Source organism: Hyla sarda, chromosome 2, assembly GCF_029499605.1.
Source record: "Hyla sarda isolate aHylSar1 chromosome 2, aHylSar1.hap1, whole genome shotgun sequence".
In the NCBI taxonomy this organism is placed as follows: domain Eukaryota; kingdom Metazoa; phylum Chordata; class Amphibia; order Anura; family Hylidae; genus Hyla; species Hyla sarda.
In genome coordinates, this window is record NC_079190.1 from 7,221,248 (window position 1) to 7,248,084 (window position 26,837).

At 46.0% G+C, this 26,837-nt stretch overlaps 1 protein-coding gene across 6 annotated transcripts in view; it reads right to left on the reverse strand.

Annotated features, from left to right (window-relative positions):
- Positions 1-26,837, reverse strand: part of SLCO2B1 (solute carrier organic anion transporter family member 2B1) — a 199,981-nt gene that overhangs the window by 93,413 nt on the left and 79,731 nt on the right. For all 6 annotated transcript variants that reach the window (XM_056561073.1, XM_056561072.1, XM_056561074.1 and 3 more), the window contains exons 3-6: positions 19,644-19,781; positions 15,652-15,814; positions 11,920-12,141; positions 593-691 (exon numbers count right to left, since the gene is read on the reverse strand). In XM_056561073.1, coding sequence (XP_056417048.1) covers positions 593-691; positions 11,920-12,141; positions 15,652-15,814; positions 19,644-19,781 — 622 coding nt within the window. The remainder of the gene's footprint in view (positions 1-592; positions 692-11,919; positions 12,142-15,651; positions 15,815-19,643; positions 19,782-26,837) is intronic.

Here is a 26,837-nt window from a genome sequence, read left to right on the forward strand (position 1 = left end):
ACAGTAGTAGTTACAGTAGTAGTGGCAGCAGTTACAGTAGTTGTTATAGTTACAGTAGTAGTCATAGTTATAGTCGTAGTTATAGTTACAGTAGTAGTTATAGTAGTTGCAGTAGTAGTTGTTACAGTAGTAGTTATAGTTACAGTAGTAGTTATAGTTACAGTAGTTACAGTAGTAGTTATAGTTACAGTAGTAGTGTCAGCAGTTACAGTAGTAGTAGTTATGGTATTAGTATTATTGATGTAATACTGTAAATCTGCATTAACATTTCTGGGACACACTTCTTCTGCAGTGTTTAGGAGAGGAAACAGATTTATTTTCAGCATGAAGACGGTGATAAGTCTCTGTCTGACCTAGATACGTCTAGATACTTAGATACATCTGTTCTCCTCTCAGCTTGCAGTTACTGAACACTTTGCAGCGTCAGGTCTTGCACACTGTGACGGTAACATACGCCGCAGCAGACAGCACGCTGGGCTGATAATAGACAATTTATGAATCAGCAGAAGGCGCTGACGCTTGGCAGCACCTTGTCCCTTGTTTCTGGGAGATCTGCCCCCCTGCCTAATGCTTGCTCAGCGTTTGCACTCACTGGATGGGAGCTTGTCAATGTCAACATAGTAGCGTAACATGAAGGATCCGAGGATGAAAGCGACGCCGGGGCCCATCACCGTCACAGCGAAGAGGATGCCTGTGAGAAGACAAAACAGAGAGATGTAGATGAACGCCATGTATCCTGAAGAATTCTCATCTTAATAATCCACCATGACTTTATTGAGTGATACAAGTAGACGGAGCTGTGAGAACCTAAAGAGAGTTATTGTCACTTAACCCCTTAAGGACCAGGCCATTTTACACCTTAGGACCGGAGCGTTTTTTGAACATCTGACCACTGTCACTTTAAACATTAATAACTCTGGGATGCTTTTACCTATCATTCTGATTCCGAGACTGTTTTTTCGTGACATATTCTACTTTATGTTATTGGTAAAATGTTGTCGATACTTGCATCGTTTCTTAGTGAAAAATTCCAAAATTTGCTGAAAAAATAAAAATTTTTGCATTTTTCTAACTTTGAAGCTCTCTGCTTGTAAGGAAAATGGATATTCCAAATAAAAAAAAAAATTATTCACAAATACAATATGTCTACTTTATGTTTGCATCATAAAATTGACGTGTTTTTACTTTTGGAAGACACCAGAGGGCTTCAAAGTTCAGCAGCAATTTTCCAATTTTTACAAAATTTTCAAACTCACTATTTTTCAGGGACCAGTTCAGGTTTGAAGTGGATTTGAAGGGTCTTCATATTAGAAATACCCCACAAATGACCCCATTATAAAAACTGCACACCCCAAAGTATTCAAAATGACATTCAGTCAGCGTTTTAACCCTTTAGGTGTTTCACAGGAATAGCAGCAAAGTGAAGGAGAAAATTCACCATCTTCATTTTTTACACTCGCATGTTCTTGTAGACCCAATTTTTGAATTTTTACAAGGGGTAAAAGGAGAAAATGTATACTTATATTTGTAGCCCAATTTCTCTCGAGTAAGCACATACCTCATATGTCCATGAAAAGTGTTCGGCGGGCGCAGTAGAGGGCTCAGAAGGGAAGGAGCGACAAGGGAATTTTGGAGAGTACGGTTTTTTGAAATGGTTTTTGGGGGGCATGCTGCATTTAGGAAGCCCCCATGGTGCCAGAACAGCAAAAAATCCCCACATGGCATACCATTTTGGAAACTAGACCCCTTGAGGAATGTAACAAGGAATTAAGTGAGCCTTAATACCCCACATGTGTATCACTACTTTTGCATATGTAAAAAAAAAATTTTTTCACTAAAATGTGTGTTTCCCCCCAAATTTCACATTTTTGCAAGGGTTAATAGCAGAAAATACCCCCCAAAATTTGTAACCCCATCTCTTCTGAGTATGAAGGTACCCCATAAGTGGACCTGAAGTGCACTACGGGCGAACTACAATGCTCAGAAGAGAAGGAGTCATATTTGGCTTTTGGAGAGCAAATTTTGGTCGGGGGGCATGTCGCATTTAGGAAGCCCCTATGGTGCCACAACAGCAAAAAACCCTCACATGGCATACCATTTGGAAACTAGACCCCTTGAGGAACGTAACAAGGAATAAAGTGAGCCTTAATACCCCACAGGGGTTTCACGACTTTTGCATATGTAAAAAAATATATATATTTTTTTTCACTAAAATGTGTGTTTCCCCCAAATTTCACATTTTTGCAAGGGTTAATAGCAGAAAATACCCCCCAAAATTTGTAACTCCATCTCTTCTGAGTATGAAGGTACGCCATAAGTGGACCTGAAGTGCACTACGGGCGAACTACAATGCTCAGAAGAGAAGGAGTCATATTTGGCTTTTGGAGAGCAAATTTTGCTCGGGGGGCATGTCGCATTTAGGAAGCCCCTATGGTGCCAGGACAGCAAAATAACCCCCACATGGCATACCATTTTGGAAACTAGACCCCTTGAGGAACGTAACAAGGGGTACAGTGAGCATTTACCCCCCACTAGTGTCTGTCAGAACTTTGGAACAGTGGGCTGTACAAAATTTTTAATTTGCACAGCCCACTGTTCCAAAGATCTGTCAGACACCAGTGGGGTGTAAATTCTCACTGCACCCCTCATTACATTCCCTGAGGGGTGTAGTTTCCGAAATGGGGTCACATGTGTTTTTTTGTTTTTTTTTGCGTTTGTCAAAACCGCTGTAACAATCAGCCACCCCTGTGCAAATCACCTCAAATGTACATGGTGCACTCTCCCTTCTGGGCCTTGTTGTGCGCCCCTAGAGCACTTTGCGCCCACTTATGGGGTATCTCCGTAGTCGGGAGAAATTGCATTACAAATTTTGGGGGGCGTTTTTCCCTTTTACCTCTTGTCAAAATGAACAGTATAGGGCAACACCAGCGTGTTAGTGTAAACATTTTATTTTTTTACACTAACATGCTGTTGTAGACCCCAACTTCACCTTTTCATAAAGGGTTAAAGGAGAAAAAGCCCCCCAAAATTTGTTAGGCAATTTCTCCCGAGTACGGCGATACCCCATATGTGACCCTAAACTGTTGCCTTGAAATACGACAGGGCTCCAAAGTGAGAGCGCCATGCGCATTTGAGGCCTGAATTAGGGATTTGCATAGGGGTGGACATAGGGGTATTCTACGCCAGTGATTCCCAAACAGGGTGCCTCCAGCTGTTGCAAAACTCCCAGCATGCCTGGACAGTCAATGGCTGTCCGGCAATACTGGGAGTTGTTGTTTTGCAACAGCTAGAGGCTCCATTTTGGAAACAGTGGCGTACCAGACGTTTTTCATTTTTATTGGGGAGGGGGGCTGTGTAGGGGTATGTGTATATGTAGTGTTTTTTACTTTTTATTTTATTTTGTGTTAGTGTAGTGTTTTTAGGGTACAGTCACATGGGCCGGGGATTACAGCGAGTTTCCCGCTGCGAGTTTGAGCTGCCGCGCAAAATTTGCTGCATCGCAAACTTGCAGCCTGATACTCACTGTAAGCCCCCTGCCCATGTGAATGTACCCTGTACATTCACAGGGGGGGGGGGGACCTCCAGCTGTTGCAAAACTACAACTCCCAGCATGCACAGTTTATCAGTGCATGCTGGTAGTTATAGTTTTGCAACAGCTGGAGGCACACGGTTGGGAAACACTGAGTTAGGAAACAGACAATGTTTCCCAACCAGTGTGCCTCCAGTTGTTGCAAAACCACAACTCCCAGCATTCTCAGGCATGCTGGGAGTAGTAGTTTGGCAACATCTTTAGAGCCAGATGTTGCCGAACTTCAACTCCCAGCATGCTGGGAGTTGTAGTTTTGCAACATCTGGAGGACTACAGTTTGCAGACCACTAATACAGTGGTTCCCAATCTGTGCCCTTCCAGATGTTGCAAAACTACAACTCCCAGTATGCCAAAACTGTCCAGGCATGCTGGGAGTTGTAGATCTGCAACATCTGAAGGGCCAGATGTTACAGAACTACAACTCCCAGCATGTCTGGACAGTAAGGGCATGCTGAGGATGTGTAGTTTTGCAACATCTGGAAGGGCACAGTGGTCTCCAAACTGTGGACCTCCAGATGTTGCAAAACTGCAACTCCCAGCATGCCCAGATGCCAAGGGCTGTCTGGGCATGCTGGGAGTTGTAGTTTACAGGGTCCCATTACAGCAATGCATATCGCTTTACGGCGACGTGCATTGCTGTAAAGGGCCCGACCGCAGCTGAAGAGGAACTCACCTGTCGCCGCCGCCGTCTTCATCGCCGGGATCCGGGTCTTCAGGGATGAGGTAAGTACCGGGGCCGGTCCCCAGCACTCCCCCGTCCCCCGCCGCGTCCTCCGGTCTTCCTCCCGTCCTCTCCGGACTTCAAGGGGCCGGGCAGGACGGGAGGAAGTAACCGCCCCCCCTCCTGCGATTGGTCGGTTAACTAACCGACAGATCGCAGGGTATAGGAGGAGGGGGCCGGCTTGCCACCTCGCTCCTATACTCCAGCATGGTCCTGGCTGTCTGTGACAGCCGGGATCATGCGAAATTACCGGGCGGTCGGGTCCCAGAGACCCGATCAGCCCGGTATCGCCGCAGATCGCAAGGGCGATTTCCCTTGCCTACATGGCCCCCCTCGGCGTTTGCCCTGGATCCCTGCTGAAGGATTTCAGCAGGCATCCGCTTCCATTCTCTGCCCGACGCGCGGCAGAGATCGGAAATACAACAGGACGTTCTCTAACGCCTTTGGGCATTAAGGCCCAGGTAGTGGGGACGTTAGAGAACGTCCTATGTCCTTAACAGGTTAAAGGGGCTGACAGGATTACAAACATGGCTGATTTCTTTCCAGAAACAGTGCCACACCTGTTCATGGGTTGCGTCTAGTACTGCAGTTTGCCAGATCAAAAAGACAACATGGGAAATAAGGGGGAGGGGCTGAATAAAAAACAGAGGTTTTATATAAAAAAGGGGGAGGACATGGATGGAACATCAGTAAGGCTGCATTCACACCTCGTTTTCAGCCTACAGTTGCCAGCCCCGGCTGGGGGAGGGGAAAACCGGGCGCTCCCATACCCCAGCCGGACTGGGGCTGAAATCCATTTACTTTAGTGAGCCGATCAGAGTCAAACGGGGATTCCCGTCGGCTCTTTTTTTACCCGCATCCGGTTTTGTGACCGGACCTAAAATTGTAGTATACTAAGGTTTAAGGTCCGATCAGGAAACCAGATACGGGTTATAAATGAGCTGACAGGAGTCACCGTTTGACTCTGATCGGGTCACTAAAGTAAATGGATTTCAGCGCCGGTCCGGCTGGGGTATGGGAGCACCTGGTTTTCCCCTCCCCCAACCGTATCCGGCAACCGTAGGCTGAAAAGGAGGTGTGAATGCAGCCTGAGATAGAGAGGATGGAAGAGGAGAAAGATATAAAGACAGGACAGGAACTGAACTGATTTGGTACTTAGAAGCATTGGAGATTTTGGGAAAATCACATAAAAAAAAACACAACGTGGGAACACGGTCCCAGGAAAGATGTATAACAACAATATATCACGATCCTATGGAGATAGCAGCAGTATACAGATAGAGCTGGAATGGGAGGTGTATAACTACTGTATATCCTGATCCCATAGTGATAGCAGCAGTATACAGATAGAGCTGGAATGGGAGGTGCATAACTACTATATTTCCTGATCCCATAGTGATAGCAGCATTATACAGATAGAGCTGGAGGGGACGTGTATAACTACTTTATATTGTGATCCCACAGAGTTAGCAGCATTATACAGAGCTAGAGGAGAGGTATAAAGCTACTACATATCCTGATCCCATAGAGATAGCAGCAGCAGTATACAGACAGTGCTAGAGGGGAGGGGGAAAACTACTACATATCCTGATCCCACAGAGATAGCAGCAGTATGCAGAGCTAGAGGAGAGGTATAAAGCTACTACATATCCTGATCCCATAGAGATAGCAGCAGTATACAGATAGAGCTGGAGGGGACGTGTATAACTACTATATATCCTGATCCAATAGAGATAACAGCAGCAGTATAAAGATAGAACTGGAGGGGAGGTGTATAACTACTATACATCCTGATCCCATAGAGATAGTAGCAGTATACAGATAGAGCTGGAGGGGACGTGTATAACTACTATATATTGTGATCCCACAGAGTTAGCAGCAGTATACAGAGCTAGAGGAGAGGTATAAAGCTACTACATATCCTGATCCCATAGAGATAGCAGCAGCAGTATACAGACAGTGCTAGAGGGGAGGGGGAAAACTACTATATATCCTGATCCCACAGAGATAGCAGCAGCAGTATACAGACAGTGCTAGAGGGGAGGGGGAAAACTACTATTTATCCTGATCCTATAGAGATAGCAGCAGCTGTATACAGATAGAGCTAGAGGGGAGGGGGAAAACTACTATATATCCTGATCCCATAGAGATAGCAGCAGCGGTATACAGATAGAGCTAGAGGGGAGGGGGAAAACTACTATATATCCTGATCCCATAGAGATAGCAGCAGCGGTATACAGATAGAGCTAGAGGGGAGGGGGGAAATTACTACATATCCTGATCCCATAGAGATAGCAGCAGCAGTATACAGATAGAACTGGAAGGGAGATGTATAACTATTATATATCCTGATCTCATAGAGATAGCAGCAGTATACAGATAGAGCTGGAGGGGAGATGTATAACTATTATATATCCTGATCTCATAGAGACAGCAGCAATGTAATAATTGAAATCAATGGAATTATCAGTGGAAAGTCCAATAAGGTAGAACTAGACGAACATCAAATCATTCAAAAATGTCTAAAAAATTCCATAGAAGACATTACACATCCTATTATCACCCCTCCCCCACGCGTCTTGTTATGTGATCTTCTCTACAGTCTCTCATATATCTGTGATCTATGACATGAGACGCGGCGCGGCATCACTTCCATTATACATGAGACATCTTGTTATCTGGGGATTATCCCAATCAGAAAAGTCACTCAGAAAAGGTAATTTATGGACAAATATTTCATCCTGCGAATTATAAACTGCGGATCCTGCAGAGCGAAGCGCACAACACCAGATAGAATACAGTATAGTGATGAGCGGCGCCCCGGAAGAATCTATTATCATCCGAATATATTACTGGGAAACTGAGAGATTGATAGATAGATAGATAGATATGAGATAGATAGATAGATAGATAGATAGATATGAGATAGATAGATAGATAGATATGAGATAAATAGATATATATGAGATAGATAGATAGATAGATAGATAGATAGACAGATAGATAGATATGAGATAGATAGATATGAGATAGATAGATAGATAGATTGATATGAGATAGATACATATAAGATACATAGATAGTTAGATATGAGATAGATAGATATGAGATAGATACATATAAGATACATAGATAGTTAGATATGAGATAGATAGATATGAGATAGATAGATATGAGATAGATAGATAGATAGATAGATAGATAGATAGATAGATAGATAGATAGATATGAGATAGATAGATATGAGATAGATAGATAGATAGATATGAGATAGATAGATAGATAAATATGAGATAGATAGATAGATAGATAGATAGATAGATAGATATGAGATAGATAGATATGAGATAGATAGATATGAGATAGATAGATATGAGATAGATAGATAGATAGATAGATAGATATGAGATAGATAGATAGATAAATATGAGATAGATAGATATGAGATAGATAGATATGAGATAGATAGATAGATATGAGATAGATAGATAGATAGATAGATATGAGATAGATAGATAGATATGAGATAGATAGATATGAGATAGATAGATATGAGATAGATAGATAGATATGAGATAGATAGATAGATAGGACACTATCTCAGTAGAAACAGTCAAATAGCAGTCAGACATGGACACTCTGGACGACATTTATCATTGTCTTTAGACAAGGCACAAGAAAGGCGCAGGAAGGGTTTATTTGAGCCTTTTTTGCGCCTTTCGGTTTATGCATTTCTGCTGATTTTGAGTTGCAATCCACTGATTTTGGCAATACACATGATATGGAAGGGATTTATGAACTGTGCCTTTTTGTGAAAAAGGCACAAAAAAGACGTAAAGCCACTGAAAAGTCTCTAAAACTACACCAGCCCAGACTTAGCTCAGCTTTTTGTTGTATGTGAAGAGAGAAATTTCAGAAAATGTGACCTGTACAAAGTTTATCAAATGCTCTGTGACCATTTAATAAATTTGGTGTTCCTACACATTACAGCGCACAAAAAAAGGTGTAGAAAAATACTTCACTTACACTACAATGATAAATGCTTCACTTACACCTACAATGATAAATGCTTCACTCACACCTACAATGATAAATGCTTCACTTACACCTACAATGATAAATGCTTCACTTACACCTACAATGATAAATGCTTCACTTACACCTACAATGATAAATGCTTTACTTACACCTACAATGATAATTGCTTCACTTACACCTACAATGATAAATGCTTCACTTACACTACAATGATACATGCTTCACTCACACCTACAATGATAAATGCTTCACTTACACCTACAATGATAAATGCTTCACTTACACCTACAATGATACATGCTTCACTTACACCTACAATGATAAATGCTTCACTTACACCTACAATGATAAATGCTTCACTTACACCTACAATGATAAATGCTTCACTTACACCTACAATGATAAATGCTTCACTTACACCTACAATGAGAAATGCTTCACTTACACCTACAATGATACATGCTTCACTTACACCTACAATGAGAAATGCTTCACTTACACCTACAATGATACATGCTTCACTTACACCTACAATGATAAATGCTTCACTTACACTACAATGATAAATGCTTCACTTACACCTACAATGATAAATGCTTCACTTACACCTACAATGATAAATGCTTCACTTACACCTACAATGATAAATGCTTCACTTACACCTACAATGATAAATGCCAGCCTCTATATTTTTCATTAACAAAACAAATACAGCCTTTAGCTTCAGGCATAAACAAATACAAAATAAACTGTGTGTCTTGCACTGACTACACCAAAATTTAATAGGTTGCTTACTACCAGCCACTCAACAAAACAGTCACCAACAAAAGTGTTATTCACACCAGGCAAATGTCCCCTTTGAGGCTGCACACCTCAGGACTTCAACTCCCATCAGAGGTTCCTTACAGTCTCGATTGCTGACTGAGTTACAGCAAGTTTTAAAGCTGTCTTCAGCACATGTGCTGATGTATGCTAGGCTGAAAGGAAGACCCTGAACAGAGGAACATGCTGAGCACAAGGTTCACTGCCTACATTTTGGACGACTTCTAGAACAAGGACAAGCTGTTTTTTTTCCCCGAGGAGTCTAGCAGCATGGCGCTCATACTAATATAGGTACTGTAGTAGAGAGGGCACAACTAACGCCTTGTATTCACCTACAGGTAAGACAGAGGTGTCAGCCTGGAGGAGCCATTCACATCGTGATATGTCAGCAGCAGCTCACAGCAAGAAGAGAGCAGCCTATTAAGGGTTATGGCTTATATAAAAGAATGGGCTAAATATGTCAGACCCCAGATCAGACCCTTATATTAATATCAGACCCCAGATCAGACCCTTATATTAATATCAGACCCCAGATCTGAACCTTATATTAATATCAGACCCCAGGTCAGACCCTTATATTAATATCAGACCCCAGATCAGACCCTTATATTAATATCAGACCCCAGATCTGAACCTTATATTAATATCAGACCCCAGATCAGACCCTTATATTAATATCAGACCCCAGATCTGAACCTTATATTAATATCAGACCCCAGATCAGACCCTTATATTAATATCAGACCCCAGATCTGAAGCTTATATTAATATCAGACCCCAGATCTGAACCTTATATTAATATCAGACCCCAGATCAGACCCTTATATTAATATCAGACCCCAGATCTGAACCTTATATTAATATCAGACCCCAGATCTGAACCTTATATTAATATCAGACACCAGATCTGAACCTTATATTAATATTTCACCCCAGATCAGGCCCTTATATTAATATCATACCCCAGATCAGACCCTTATATTAAAATCACATCCCAAAACAGACCCTTAATTTATAATCAGACCACAGACCCTTATTAATGTAAGGGTGTGATCTGGGATCTGATATTAAAATAAGGGTCCAGTCTAGGGTCTCATGTTAATATAATGATCTAATCTGGGATCTCATATTAGTACAAGGGTCTGTTTTGGGGTCTGATATTAATATAATAGTCTGGTCTGGGTTCTGATATACTGTAAATATATCAGGCCCCAGACTAGATCCTAAGAATAATATCAGACCTCAGACAAGACCGTTATATTAATATTAGGTCCCATAACAGGTCCTTATATTAATATAAGACTCTCTCTATATACATATACATTCAGACTACAGAACAAACTTTTATATTTATATCAGACCCCAGACCATACTCCAAAATATATTAATATGTGTTTTTAATATAAATTCTCACACCACAGACCAGATCCCCTATGTTAATATCAGACCCCTAACAAAAATCTGATCAGGCATAGACTCCAGATTATTATCTGACCCCAGACCAGACCCTTAAATGAATTTCAGACCCCACACCAGACTCCCTTAAATTATTTAGGCCCTCTATATAAATATAAATATAAATTAAGACACGAGAGAGAGAGAGAGAGAGAGAGAGAGAGAGAGAGAAATGCAGACCCCTATATTAGTTTCAGACCCAAAACCAGACCTCTATATTTATATCAGACCCCAGACCAGATCTTTGTATTTATATCAGACCCCCAGACCAGACCTCTGTATTTATATCAGACCCCAGACCAGACCCCTATGTTATTATCCAACACTAGACAGGACTCCTAGCATAACTCAGAACCTAAGCCAGATATATGCCCCTAACAATAATGTCTGACCCTAGAACCCTAAATGAATTTCAGACCCTACAACAGACCCCCTGACTATGTTTAGACCCCAAATATACAGAGAAATATGCAGACCCCAGATCAGACCCCTATATTAGTTTCAGACCCCAGACCAGACCTCTATTTTAATATCAGACCCCAGACCCGACCTCTATATTAATTCCAGACCCCAGACCAGACTTCTGTACTAATTTCAGACCCCAGACCAGACCTCTGTATTAATAGCAGACCCCAGACCAGACCTCTGTATTTATATCAGACCCCTATGTTATCATCAGACTCTAGACAAGACTCCTAGCATAACTCAGAACCCAGGCCAGATATAGGCCCTAAATATTAATGTCTGAACCCAGACACCTAAATGAATTTCAGACCCTACACCAGACTTTGTTTATACAGAGAGATATGCAGACCCCAGATCAGACCCCTATATTAGTATCAGACCCCAGACCAGACCTCTGTATTTATATCAGACCCCAGACCAGACCTCTGTATTAATATCAGACCCCAGACCATATATGCAGGCCCCAGATCAGACCCCTAATATGAGGTCTGATCTAACCCCTATATAAGCTTCAGACCCCGGACCAGACCTCTATTTTAATTTCAGACTCCAGACCAGACCTCGATATTAATTTCAGACTCCAGACCAGACCTCTGTATTAATTTCAGACCCCAGACGAGACCTCTGTATTAATTTCAGACCCCAGATCAGACCTCTATTTTAATATCAGACCCCAGACCAGACCTCTATATTAATTTCAGACTCCAGACCAGACCTCTGTATTAATATCAGACCCCAGACCAGACCTCTGTATTAATATCAGACCTCTATATTAATATCAGACCCTAGAACAGATCCCTACAACAATAGGTCAAGTCGTTTCTCTCACCTATGTACAGCGGCGAGTTCCTTTTGCTGGCAAAATCATCTATGTAAGAAATCCCGAAGGGTTGAATGGGCACCCCACCGATCCCCAGCAGGATCTGACCGATGAACAGAATGGACAGGACCTGGCTGTCTGCTCTCTGAGCCGTCGTCATGCACTGGTCACTGCTGGGACTCTGGTTCAGTGTGCCGGGCTGACAGATGTCGGTTATGTTACTGTAGGTACCTGTAGAAGGTGGAGGAGAGCAGAATAATATTGAACATATTGAATATTATCGGCTGTACAGGCATGCTGGGAGTTGTAGTTTTCCAACAGCTGGAGGTACATTGGTTGGGTAACAGTGGTGCTGGCTGGGCGGGTGCTTTGGATGGGTGGCAGGTGCTTTGGATGCTGGCTACTAACTTTCTTGCAGTGGATAGAGCGGCGCCCCCATCAAGAGGGCGCTCTAGGCAGCTGCCTATTTAGCCTATAGGCAAAACCGGCCTATTAGTTGTTCCTTTTTCCCAATCTACGAGGCCTGGTGTATTATTACTGCAGCGCCCCTTCAGGTGATACAGGGTATTACCATCCACCTGTGGTCAAACAATGACGTGTTAGGTGTAATAATAATGGGAACCCAACAAGAACAATCCCAAGACATTCTATCTATAGACAATAGTTTTCTATGACCTAACAATATGACTATTGATGGGGTCATATTAACCTCTGCAGTGCCTGTTTAGATGACCAGAAGCAACCCTGAACTCCTCCAGACCACCAGGGATGCTGACTAATTTTTTCCCTCCACAAAACCACCGGGGAAACAGATATTCACCTTTGCACTACCCTAGAAATCAAAGGAAGCAAGCACAAATTATTTCACTACCCTAGACTACCAGGGAAGCAGGCGTTAACCCCTTAACTATCCTTGATCACCAGGGAAGCAGACATTAACCTCTGTGCTACTCTTGACCACCAGGGGAAGCAGGTATTAAACTATCCACTACCCTAGAGAAACAGGAGTGCTCTCTTTTTTATTCACTAGACCACCAGGGATGTTGGCATTAACACTTTTTAACTTCATTAGAGGGGGTAGAGATATTTGACTATCTACGATCTACTAGACCACCAGGGATGAAGGCATTTTCCCTCTTTTTCATTCACTAGACTACTAGACTATGTTGGCATTTACACATTTTATTTCACCAGACCACCAGGGATAGAGGCATTAGAGACTATCCTAGTCCCCCAGGGATGTTGGCATTAACCATTTTGTCTTCGTTAAGACCACCCAGAAATTAATGTATTCAAATATCTACTATACAAGACTACCAGGGATGCTGGCATTAACCTTATAATTGTCATATACATCCAGGGATGGGAGTATTCGTTGATCCACTACTCTACCCTCTATCTACCACCAGAAAAGTATGCATTTAACCATTTTCTACCCCTGACCACCAGGGATTGCAGGTATTCAACTATTCACTTTCCGTAGACCATCAGAGATGCTCTTATTAACCCTTTTTTTTAATTCACTAGACTACTAGGGATGTTGGCATTAACATTTTTTTTTTACCACTAGACCACCAGGGGTATGGATATATTGATCTGCTATCCTAGTCCACCAGGGATGTTGGCATTAACCCTTCCTTCTTCACTTGACCACCCAGGAATTAATATATTCAATGATCTACTATACTAGACCACCAGGGATGCTGGCATTAACCCTTCACTAGACAACTAGGGATGAAAGAATTTGCCAATCCACTTCTCAAAACCATGTAGGCTGGAAATTACCCTTTTTCTACCACCTGAAAAGTAGTCATTTAACCCATTATCTATCCTAGAGTGCTGGGAAAGTAGGTATTAACACCTTTCCTACCTGTGGCCACCAGGGATGCTGTCATTAACCATTTCTATTGACTAGACCACCAGGTAAACAGATATTCACCACTTTAATACCCTTCAACACAAGGGAAGCAAATCCTTTGCTACATTAGACCATTTGGGATTCTAGCATTAACCTTTTCTCTTCACTAGATCCCCAGGACAGGAGACATTAATCCCTTCACTAAAAACACCAGTGCAGTAGTCATTTACCACTCATCCACCAAAGGTGCTGACATTTAAACCTTACCTTTGCTAGACCACCAGGGGAGCAGACATTATTCCCTCCACTACCCTAGTAAACCAGGGAAGCATATATTATTCCCCCCACTACCCTAGTCCACCAGGGAAGCAGACTTTATGCCCTCCACTACCCTAGTCCACCAGGGAAGCCAACATTGTTACCTCTACTACCCTAGTCCACCAGGGAAGACAACATTATTCCCCCCACTACCCTAGTCCACCAGGGAAGCAGACATCATGCCCTTCACTACCCCAGTCTATCAGGGAAGCAGACATTATTACCTCCACTACCCTAGTCCACCAGGGAAGCCAACATTATTCCCTCTACTACCTAGTAAACCAGGGAAGCATATATTATTCCCCCCACTACCCTAGTCCACCAGGGAAGCAGACATTATGCCCTTCACTACCCTAGTCCACCAGGGAAGCCAACATTATTACCTCCACTACCCTAGTCCACCGGGGAAGCCAACATTATTCCCTCCACTACCCTAGTCCACCAGGGAAGACAACATTATTCCCTCCACTACCCTAGTGCACCAGGGAAGCCAACATTATTACCTCCACTACCCTAGCCCACCAGGGAAGACAACATTATTCCCTCCACTACCCTAGTGCACCAGGGAAGCCAGCATTATTACCTCCACTACCCTAGCCCACCAGGGAAGACAACATTATTCCCTCCACTACCCTAGTCCACCAGGGAAGCCAACATTATTCCCTCCACTACCCTAGTCCACCAGGGAAGACAACATTATTCCCTCCACTACCCTAGCCCACCAGGGAAGCAGACATTATTCCCTCCACTACCCTAGTGCACCAGGGAAGCCAACATTGTTACCTCCAGTACCCTAGTCCACCAGGGAAGCAGACATTAATCTCTCCACTACCCTAGTCCACCAGAGAAGCCAACATTGTTACCTCCACTACCTTAGTCCACCAGGGAAGCCAACATTATTACCTCCACTACCCTAGGGCACCAGAGAAGCCAACATTATTACCTCCACTACCCTAGTCCACCAGGGGAGCATGTATTATTCCTTACACTACCCTAGACCACCAGGGAAGCCAACATTATTCCCTCCACTACCCTAGACCACCAGGGAAGCATACATTATTCCCTCCACTACTCCAGTGCACCAGGAGAGCATACATTATTTCTTCCACTACCCTAGACCACCAGGGAAGCCAGCATTATTCCCTCCACTACCCTAGTCCACCAGAGAAGCAGACATTATTCCATCCAATACCCTAGTCCACCAGGGGAGCATACATTATTCCCTCCACTACCCTAGTGCACCAGGGAAGCCAGCATTATTACCTCCACTACCCTAGCCCACCAGGGAAGACAACATTATTCCCTCCACTACCCTAGTCCACCAGGGAAGCCAACATTATTCCCTCCACTACCCTAGTGCACCAGGGAAGCCTACATTATTCCCTCCACTACCCTAGTGCACCAGGGAAGCCTACATTATTCCCTCCACTACCCCAGTCCACCAGGGAAGAAGACATTATCACATTTTAAGATCCTCATATGTTCTACTTTTTGTATCTTTTCTCATTTATCTAAATTCTCAAGATACAAGTCAGAAGGATGGTCCACTCCAAAAATGTACTTACTTGCAAACGATTTGTCGTACTCATACGGTCCCATAATAAAGTGGGGTAGGCACATGATAAATCCAGCAGAGCAGACGATCAGAGCTCCTAGGCCGATGAACCGCGGTCGGTGGACTCTGCTCCCAAAGTAGCTGATGAAGACGATGAGCACAGTGTTCCCAATCTGAAGTAATAGGATTACAGGGAAAGTGACCAAAGAGAGAAGTTTTACCCTCCATACCAGACTGAAGACCAACAAACAGACGGTAGATACAAAGATTGGACTTCACATTGGGTACAAGTCAAGGGACATTGTTATATTTCCCCGTATTTATCCAACCAATCCTCCAACTCCCAGAATATACCAGTGTTTCCCAACCAGAGAGCCTCCAGCTGCTGCAAAACTACAACTCCCAGCATGCCCAGACAACCGTTGGCTGTCCGGGCATGCTGGGAGTTGTAGTTTTGCAACAGCTGGAGGCACCCCTGGTTGGAAAACACTGGCCTATACTATATAGTACAACATGCTGGGAGTTGTAGTTTTGCAAAAGCTGGAGGCACCCCTGGTTGGAAAACACTGACCTATACTATATACTACTATATAGTGCAACATGCTGGGAGTTGTAGTTTTGCAACAGCTGGAGGCACCCCTGGTTTAGAAACACTGACCTATACTATATACTACTATATCTTACAACATGCTGGGAGTTGTAGTTTTGCAACAGCTGGAGGCACCCCTGGTTGGGAAACACTGACCTATACTATATACTACTATATATTACAACATGCTGGGAGTTGCAATTTCGCAACAGCTGGAGGCACCCCTTGTTTGGAAAACACTGACCTATACTATATACTACTATATAGTACAACATGCTGGGAGTTGTAGTTTTGCAACAGCTGGAGACACCCCTGGTTGGGAAACACTAACCTATACTATAAATTACTATATATTACAACATGCTGGGAGTTGTAGTGTTTGTTTGGGGCAGCTGCTGAGCCACAGGCTGTATCAGGGCATGCTGGGAGTTGTAGTTAGTAACTAACTGCAAGTCCCGAATTTAATTTAAAAAAAGCGATCAAAAAGTCACATGAAAACAAAAATGGTCCTGTTCAAAACTACAGATCGGGCGCAAAAAAATGACCCTCATACAGGCCCGAATAAGGAGAAATAAAAAAGTTATAGGGGTCAGAATAGGACAAAATTATTATTTATATAATGAATTATGCAAGTTAGCATGGCCGGTATTTTTTGGGCAAGATAGGTGACGACCCTAATCCCAGGGATAGGACTGGTGCCATCTGGGTGGACAGGGGGCCCATGGGTCTGTGGGTGAATATGTTCTATTTCTGACCAATGGCTCCAGATATACCAGAACCTATAAGAGGTTGTCTAGGTTTATGGGGGACTTTCCTTTATTTCTTCTTTCTCTCCTATTCTCTCTGTATTTTCCTATCTAATCTGACTTTTTAGTGTTTTGGGAATTGAGTTGGGAATCTTGCTGAAGCCTCAGTTCCATGACTGACCAGACTGACAGGACTACCAAAGTATTAAAGGGGTACTCCGGTGGGGGAAAAAAAATTCAAAATCAATTACAGATTTGTAAATTACCTCTATATACAAATCTTAATCCTTCCAGTACTTATCAGCTGCTGCATACTACAGAGGAAGTTCTTTTCTTTATGAATTTCCTTTCAGTCTGACCACAGTGCTCTCTGCTGATGGGTTGGGGGACATAAGTATAGCAAAAGTGGTTTAAAGCGTGGATGATGGGGAGGGGGGTATTTGGCGGTCAGGGTCCATCATGGTGACAGCATTACCGTATTACAAGGTTAAGACTGGAAGAGTTCTGTGATGTAGGTACCCCCCCCTATAGTGTGAGAGAGCTCCCTCTGTGCTCCCTCCTTCTCTGCACATGGGCCAGAACTAGACTAACTAGATCTGCGTTTTGCACTCCCTATCCTGGGATTAGGGGTGGAATAGGTTAGTCCTTAGCATTCATTGGCTAAGGGACTGGACATGTGACAGAAAAACAATGCTCTTGGGTATTGCAATACAATAGACCAGTGGTCTTCAACCTGCGGACCTCCAGATGTTGCAAAACTACAATTCCCAGCATGCCCGGACAGCCAACGGCTGTCCGGGCATGCTGGGAGTTGTAGTTTTGCAACATCTGGAGGTCCGCAGGTTGAAGACCACTGCAATAGACTTATGGGTAGGAACAGTTCACTCCTTAAAGGGGTACTCCCCTGGAAAACATTATTATTGTGTTTTTTAATCAACTGGTGCCAGAAAGTTAAACAGATTTGTAAATTACTTGTATTTAAACATTTTAATCCTTCCAGTACTTATCAGCTGCTGTATGATCCACAGGAAGTTATTTTCTTTTTGAATTCCCTTTCCGTCTGACCACAGTGCTCTCTGCTGACACCTTTGTCCATGTCAGGAACTGTCCGGAGTAGGAGAGGTTTGTTATGGGGATTTGTTCCTACTCTGGACAGTTCCTGATATGGACAGAGGTGTCAGCAGAGAGCACTGTGGTCAGACTGGAAGTAAATTCAAAAAGAAAAGAATTTCCTCTGTAGTATATAGCAGCTGATAAGTACTAGAAGGATTACAATTTTTATATAGAGGTAATTTAAATAGAGATAAACAGGACTATATGATGAAACAGAACTGTTATAGAGAACACTGTACCCCAGCCACATGGATGCTGCCCCTCATTCCACCAATAACAGACCTTCAATGTTATATCTCAGAAACCCTCTTAAATTCTGTTCCTTCATGGTTAAAGGTGGAAAACTTTTTTTTTTTTTTTATCAACTGGTGCCGGAAATTTAAACAGATTTGTAAATGACTTCTTTTAAAAAGGCTTCATCCTTCCAGTACTTATTAGCAGCTGTATACTACAGAGGAAGTTCTTTTCTTTTGGGATTTCTTTTCTGTCTGACCACAGTGTTCTCTGCTGACACCTCTGTCCCATAGAAAACCTCTCCTCCTGTGGACAGTTCCTGACAGGTGTCAGCAGAGAGCACTGTGGTCGTGACAGAAAATAAATCCAAAAAGAAAAGAACTTCCTCTGTAGTATACAGCCGCAAATAAGTACTGGAAGGATGAAGATTTTTTTTTATAAAAGTAATTTACAAATCTGTTTAACTTTCTTGCACCGGTTGTTTAAGAAAAAAAAAAGTTTTCCACCGGAGTACCCCTTTAACCATGAAGAAACAGAATTAAAGAGGGTTTCTGAGATACAACATTGACATATAGCAGTTGATAAATATATATATATATATATATATATATATATATATATATATATATATATATGTTTTCCACCGGAGTACCCCATTAAGACCAGAGCAGGGGGACGCCCAGCACCTTCCACCCATATCATGTAGGGTTTGAGATTACACGGCTCCCGGCTCTAACACTCAATGACATCTCTCTATATGGTTCCCAGCTGATGAATCAGTGTAAAGAGAGACGAACCTCAATATTGAGCAATACAGGAACCAGCAACGCCCCAAAGAGCAGCCACCGGGGGTCGCCATACTGTGCACAGAATAGTCACCACCGGTGCGCCCTACAGGTTGTCTCCTATGGCTGCCAATGTAAGTCACCTACTAAAAAGCTGAATAAACAAGATGTCCTCAGTTGGAATTGAGTACAAGCTCCTCTCCCTATTTTGGGTTATCATCTTGGAAAACCAAAGTCAAGGAGCTCCAACTTAAAGGGGTACTCCACCGCTAGACATCTTATCACCTACATCCATCACACCCCCCCTCCTAGACTTGCCATGAGGGGGCGTGGTGTGACATCATGAGGGGGCGTGGCTGACCCACACATCGTTCGGAACTAAATGTTCTGAAAGCTGGCCAATGGATTACTCCTTTAAGTGCAGGGAATCCATGTCTATTCTCCCTATGCTACACAACTTATTAGAAGTTGAGGAAGAGATCACAGGGCACCCTGTATAAGATTTCTGGGCGCCCTTATATAAGGATGTAGTCACCTCATTAAAGGACGACAGGATCCCAGATGTCTGACTGGATAACCCAAAGCGCTTCTCAATGGTGGAAATTGAACTCCTGAGGTAGCCGGACAGGAGGAGCTGAGAGAGCTGCAGGAATCCATGACAAACCACGAAGACCTAAAATAAGATATGAGAGTTATTAACGCTTTTAATATCCATGAGGTGCCCCGCCCCATAAGAGCCCCACCCCATAGAAGCCCTGCCCCACAGGAGCCCCACCCCAGAGGAGCCCCACCCCAAAGGAGCCCCACCCCAGAGGAGCCCCGCCCCAGAGGAGCCCCACCCCTGAGGAGCCCCCAGGGGTCACAGATGTTGTAGTGTTACTGCTGATTACTGCTTCACCTTATGATTTATATGTCCTCCCTCAATACCATGCTCTATACAGCTCTCTTATTTATTACATCATTTGGCTTTATAAGTAATGTACAAAGTGACTCCACCAGCAGAAAAGTAAGTACTGGAGTATAATACAGGATATATAATACAGCATATAACTCAGGATCAGTACAGTATAAGTAGTGTAATGTATATACACAGTGACCTCAACAGCAGAATAGTGAGTGCAGCTCTGGAGTATAATACAGGATATAACTCAGGATCAGCACAGGATAAGTAATGTAAAGTATATACACAGTGACCTCAACAGCAGAATAGTGAGTGCAGCTCTGGAGTATAATACAGGATATAACTCAGGATCAGTACAGGATAAGTAATGTAATGTATGTACACAGTGATCTCACCAGCAGAATAGTGAGTACGGCTTTGGAGTATAATACAGGATATAACTCAGGATCAGTACAGGACAAGTAATGTAATGTATGTACACAGTGACCCCACCAGCAGAATAGTGAGTACAGCTCTGGAGGGTGTGGTCACTAGGTGTGTCTGTGTGTTGCTGAGCTCCTGAGACTCCAGACTTCCAGTGGAGAGAGGCTGATTTTTTCCACCTGCTTTCCCAGGAAGGTGGCAGATTCCTGGGGAAGAGCCTCCTGCAATGGAGCCTCATGGCTCCACTTCCCGTTCTAGGCTGGCGGGGAGTGGAGTGAAAACTTCAACAGCCATTGTTCTGGCCGGGAGAAGATCTGGCAGAGTCTGCAGAAATGCAGGCTCTGCTTCCCAGGCTACGGGTGCAAGCCAGAGATCCACAGGTGGAAGAGGGGCACGGAAAAGCAGTGTGGAGATGTGGTCGGAGAGTGGGCCCGGAGAGTCCAGTTCCACGTACTGCTCCCGCATGGCCGCAAGGTTTGCGGAGAATGAGCAGCGCGGCAGGGAACTGAGGATGGCCAGAGAGGATCTGCGTGCAGCCCAGAGTCTGATGAGCACCGGATCCAGAAAGAGCAAGCCAGAACTGAAGAGAAAGATAACATCGCTGAAGGGCGAGATTGTGAAGCTGGAGGCGAGGAGAGCGGAGATACTGGAGGGGAGCGGTCTCTTCAAGGAGAAGCTGATCAACAGCGATCGGTTTGCCGCCATGAAATCCCCAGGTAAGGTGGAGGTGGATGATGGGGAGAGTAGTGGCGGCGAAGAGAGTGAGGATGGTGGTGAGGAGGTAAAGGAGGAAGAGGAGAAGATGGAGGAAAGTGTGGGAGTTGTAGCTACTCCATGTGAAACTCAGACCCAGGACAGCTACATTGAGGCTGGACAGGTGGCACTACCACCAAGCGAGAGTGAGGAGGATGACGTGGAGGGTGAGGCTGGGGGTCTGCTGAGGGCAATTGTGATGCAGGAGTCCCCAGCCCACCTCCAGAATTTCACCTTTGAGGACGAGGAATGTGAGGATGTGGTGGTCCAGCAGAGGTCCAAGAAGCGTAAGACGAAGGAGACGGTACAATATGTGTTTGTCCCTTTCCAGCAGTCTGGGCCAGCTGCAAATCTGGTTCAGACTGCGGGCTCCCCCAAACTGCCAGACCCCGTTCCTGTGGTGGAGCGGGGCCAGCATGGGGAGTACAGTATGGCGTCAGGAAAGGCTAAGGGCGCAATAGTTGTGAAGCCCACCCATCCTGTCAGTAGGGAAGGGCAGGATGGGCTCATGCAGTGCAGCTCTGGCACTGCAGGACCGCCCCAGGGTGGCAGGGGGCGTGTCCAAGTGCCAGAGGCAAGCTACGCTGCCGTGTGCTCGGGGGGCGGTTCCCCGAGTACTGTGGGCACTACTGGCGCCGCGGGGCACTCCCCTGTGAGGGGGGGGAGTGTCCCGGTGCTGGGATCAGTGTCCGGCAATGGCGCCGTGGGAGGAGCTGGGGTGCGCTCGGGGGGGCAGCCCCAGGCTCAGGAGGCGTCATTGCCTAGTAAGGAAGAGGAGCCATCGCCATCAGCATTGACCCCAGCAGCAGCCAAGCCAGAGAAAAAGACTTTGGTTAAACCAGCCATGCTACAACTCCCAGCCAGCCCAGAGTCAGTTAGGCAGGGTATGAGTGCAGGATGTGAGAATGCTGAGTGTAGTAGTGTTGTGGATGAGAGGAGTGTCAGTGGAGTGAATGTTGGTGGGAGTAGTGGTACGAATGGGAAGTCTGGTATGGATGGAAAAAAGGATGGTGTGAATGGTGGTTCTGGGTCTGGGTCTGGGTCTGGCCCGGCTGCCCCCCCGGCAGTGACTGCTCCTAGGAGCTATGCTAAAGTCGCTGCCGGGGGTCCAGGGGGGTCCCCGTCTCCGTCTGTCCCCGGGGGTTACTTGCAACAGCGCCTCCTGGAGGCTCTGCGTAGGGGAGACAGGTCGATCCAGGTAGAGGGAAGGGGTGAGGTCGACCTGTCTTTCTGGATAGAGAGGCACGGTTTGGGGGCTTTCCGAGAGCGGAATGGGGAGGTGGTCTGGTCCCTCCCGACAACCGGGCAGGACAATAACCGCAGGAATGTGGTACGTCTGATTTGGAGGGGTGAGGATGCGTGCCCACCTCGCGCTAAAGTGGTTGAGCTCCTCCTCCAGATGGAATTCAGGGCGAGTGACATCTTTGCCCTGATCCACCCCTACGGTACGTCCGAGTTTGATGTCAGTTTCGTTCGGCCAGAGGGTCTCGAACTCTTCTGGTCAAACTACGAGGTGGCGAAGAACGAGCCCGGCTGGCGGGATTTTGCCGTAAAGGCAATTTCCCGTCAGAACTCAGTCAAGAAGGTGACCGTTTTGACCCGTAACGAGTCACTTTCTTGTTACGACATCATGACCTGGCTCGGTCGGTATGGGGATGTGACGGACATGCCCAAGAAAAACTTTGATGAGCACGGGATCTGGTCCGGAGCCTGGACGTTTTCCGTCAAACTCAGGCGTTCAGGGAGTACGGTTGCCCACATTCCGTCAGCCGCCTTCCTTGGACGTGACAGGATCCAGGTCTTCTACCAGGGGCAGCCTAAGGTCTGTCACAGGTGCGGTAGCCCCACCCATTTTAGCGCAGCCTGTACTGTACAGGTCTGTGCTTTGTGTGGTGGGGTGGGTCATCTGGCCGCATCCTGTAGGCAGATCCGCTGCCATCTGTGTGGTGTCCTCGGGCACCCTTTTAGCCGTTGTCCTAGCGCCTTCGCCCATGCGGCGGCCGCTCCGGCTGGGGAGAGCTGTGAAGTTGCCTCGGCTGGAGACGGTACGAGCAGGGATGGGGGCGCACCAGGGCTAGTGAGGAGGAAGGGCCCCGCCAAACTAAGGCGGGAGGAAAATCGGAGGAGGAGTAGGGAGCTGGAGAGTGCCCAAGTGACGGGGGTAGCTCCGGCCCCTGCTCCTGAAGCTGGCTCTGAAATTACTGAAACCCTGGAGGAGGACGTGCTGGATGAGGAGATCAGGAGACTGGGCGAAGAGGAAGGCAATATGGCCGACTCTTCCGATTCCTCCCACTATGAAAGTGTGGATGAGGAGAGTGTAGAGAAGGCCAAAAAGAAAGACAAGGGCAAAAGGAAAGGGAGAAAGAAGAGGTCCAAGCCCTCTCTCCCTCGTACTGCGGGCCGGGTCCAAAACGGAAGCCTGACTGCCCCCCCTCTGGTTGACCTGTCAAACCGGTAACTCGTCCTTGATAACATCTCCTCCCCCTCCTTGGAGGGGGAAGGTGAGGGCGAGGTGCCCAGGGAGAAAGAGCCTCTGGGGGGAACTGGGCCCTGTCCTTCCTCGGAGGGCAGGGCTAGACCAGGGTCGGACGGAGACGGGGACCATATGGACCAGAGTGAGTCAAAAAAAAGAGGTAAAAGCGGTCCTGCCATTTCTTCTTCTTCTGGGGATGAGGGGGCGAAGAAGAAGGGGAAGAAAAAATAAAGGTGAGGCCGTCTAACTCAATCACCCATGATGGCGGCACTCACCCCATTGACGCTGGCATCCATTAACTGTGCCAGTATAAAGTCGGATACGGCTAGATTCGCAGCCTTTGATTTTCTCGGCCGTATTGAAGCCGACATTTTCCTTTTACAGGAGACCAGGTTGTCAGATCTAGCCTCTCTGGTTAAAGCCAGAAGAGAGTGGAGGCGCGGGCCCTCCCACTGGTCTCTTGCGGCTGAGCCGTATAGTGGGGTGGCGGTCCTTTTTACCGCTCCGGTTGAATGCCGACGGGTTATTGAGTTAGAAATGGGGAGGTGCCTGATCTTGGATGTCCTCATGAAGGGGCAAGAGCTCCGGCTCATTAACATCTACGCCCCACAAACCAAGTGGGGCCGCAAAGATCTCTTTATGAGGATTAAGCCCTTCCTTTTTACTAGCCGGCAAGTGATTTTTTGGAGGGGACTTCAATAATGTCAATAAGGTTCCAATGGTCCGCTGGCTTACGATAGCGTGGCCCTCAATAATATAGTTAGGGAAGCTCGCCTAGAGGACGCCCACATCCGGAGCCCCTCAGGCCACGTGGGTTTCACCTATCATTGAGGTAGCTGCAGGTCAAGGATAGACAGGTTTTATTTAAAGGAGGAAGCCGTCTCTTCTGCAGTGTCCGTGGTTGAGGTGGAATTCTCCGATCACTGTATGATTTTTGTTTTCCTTGAATGTTTCAGAGACCCCCCGGATGGGTAAAGGTTATTGGAAGCTGAATTCGTCCCTCCTGGAGGAAGCGGAGATAAGACAGTCCTTTGAGAATTTTCTTCAGAGTCAGGTACCTTTACTGGGCCTTTGTGGTAGTAAGTCAGAGTGGTGGGAGATATTCAAGAAGCAGGTTGCGGGGTTCTTCCGCCAGCTCTCGAGCCTCAGGTCCCTGAATAGGTACCGCCTGTATCAGGGTCTGAGGAGGAAACTCGAGCTCCTTGTCTCGACTGGAGGTAGCCGGGAGGATATCTCCAGAGTGAAGTCCTTGCTGATGAGGTGTCAGTACGATAGGCACGCATCTTTGGTTTTTGAGAGGGATTACGGGAGGTACCGCTCGCCCGACCCTTACAGGAACTGTAAGATGACAGTGAGTAGTAAAGTGGTCTCAGGACTGATTGACAGTACGGGATCTCTGAATCGGTCCAGATCAGGGATCCTGGAGGTCGTCAGATCCTTCTACTCGCACCTCTTGGGAAGGAAGGATCTAGATCGAGACGGGATGTCGGCTTTCCTGGCTGAAACTATTCCTGAGCCAGGGGTAGACCCCTCTCTTGATGTTTTGGCAGAAGAAATCAGGGAAGAGGAAGTGAGACTGGCGATCGAGGGGCTCGCCCCCAAGAAGTTGCCAGGTCCGGATGGCTTAACATCCGAGTGGTACAGGACCTTTAAGGAGTCTTTAGCTCCCCTCTTGACTGAGGTATTCAATGAGTGTCTCTCCTCGGGCACTCTACCAAAGTCAATGAGGAGGTCAGCCCTGATTCTTCTGTCAAAGGGTAAAGATCCTAGCCGGATTGAGAATTGGAGGCCCATAGCTCTTCTCAATACGGACAGGAAGCTTCTGGCTAAGATACTGTTTAATCGGTTGGTGAAGTTTGCACCCCGGCTCCTTTCGGGGGCCCAGCACTGCTCTGTTCCAGGCCGAAGCACCTTAAGTGCTGTCCTCAGTGTCAGGGAGGCAGTGGAGCGGAGTAGTGCGGGTCTCTGGAAGGGGTACATGCTGTCCTTGGATCAGGCCAAAGAATTTGATCGGGTGAACCACGAGTACCTCTGGTCCGTCCTCCTGAGATATGGCTTACCGAGAACTTTTGTGAATTGGCTTGTCACCTTATATGCAGGGGCAGAGAGTTTCCCGCTGGTGAACGGTTGGTCTGGCCGCTCTTTTGAGGTGGGGTCCGGAGTCCGTCAGGGTTGTCCTTTGAGCCCGCTGTTATACGTGTTCGCAATCGATCCCTTCGTCCGGAGGGTAGATTGTGGGCCGTTGGCGGGAGTCAGAATGACTCTGGCGGAGCCGGATGTCGCCCAGAGAGTGGTGGCGTACACTGATGATGTCACTATTTTCGTCTCCTCACGGGAGGAGGTCGATGTGGTGATGTCAGAGGTGGACCGCTACTCGGAGGCATCCGGGTCCAAGATCAACCGGGATAAGTGTGAAAGTCTCTGGCTGGGAGGGGGAGATCCCACGTTTGATCTCCCGGACACCCTTCCAGGGCTCCAAGAATCAGCAAAAATTTTGGGCATCACATTCGGCCAGGATGATTATCCCACCAAAAACTGGGACGGTAAGCTCCAGGATGCCACTCAGAGGGTGAACCAGTGGAAGGGTTGGTCTGTGACCCTCAGGGAAAGGGTACACCTGATCAAATCGTACCTGCTCCCCTTGTTTATCTATCTGGGCAGTGTATGTAACTTACCAGAAGCTTACTACACTAGGGTCTACAGCCTGTTTTTCCAACTGTTATGGGGGAACAGGTTGAACCTAGTCAAGAGGGAGGTTACGTACCGCACGAGGAGACTAGGGGGTTTATCTATGGTAAACCCCGTGGTGTTCTTAACGAACACCTTCTTGAAAGCCAACATTGCAAACCTCTGGAAAGAGAGGGCTCCTCCGTGGGTACTCTCCTGCAGGCAGTGGTTTCGGCCTTTCTTCCAGGAATGGGAGACAGGTTGGCAAGTGAAGGACCTCCGTACGCCCCATGGATATCTTCCGGCTTACGCTACCCCGACTCTGAAGGCGATACGTCGGTGGGGTCTGGGAGTGTGGGAGATCAGGTCCCAGTCAAGGCAGTTCCTTGACAAACGGGTTCTGTTGACCCACTTCCAGAAGCCTCTGGCGCTCAGGGACTGCCCAGGTCAGGATCTGAGGGTGGGGTTGTATCTTTTAAACATGAAAAGGATCCCCCAGAAGTTTTGGGACT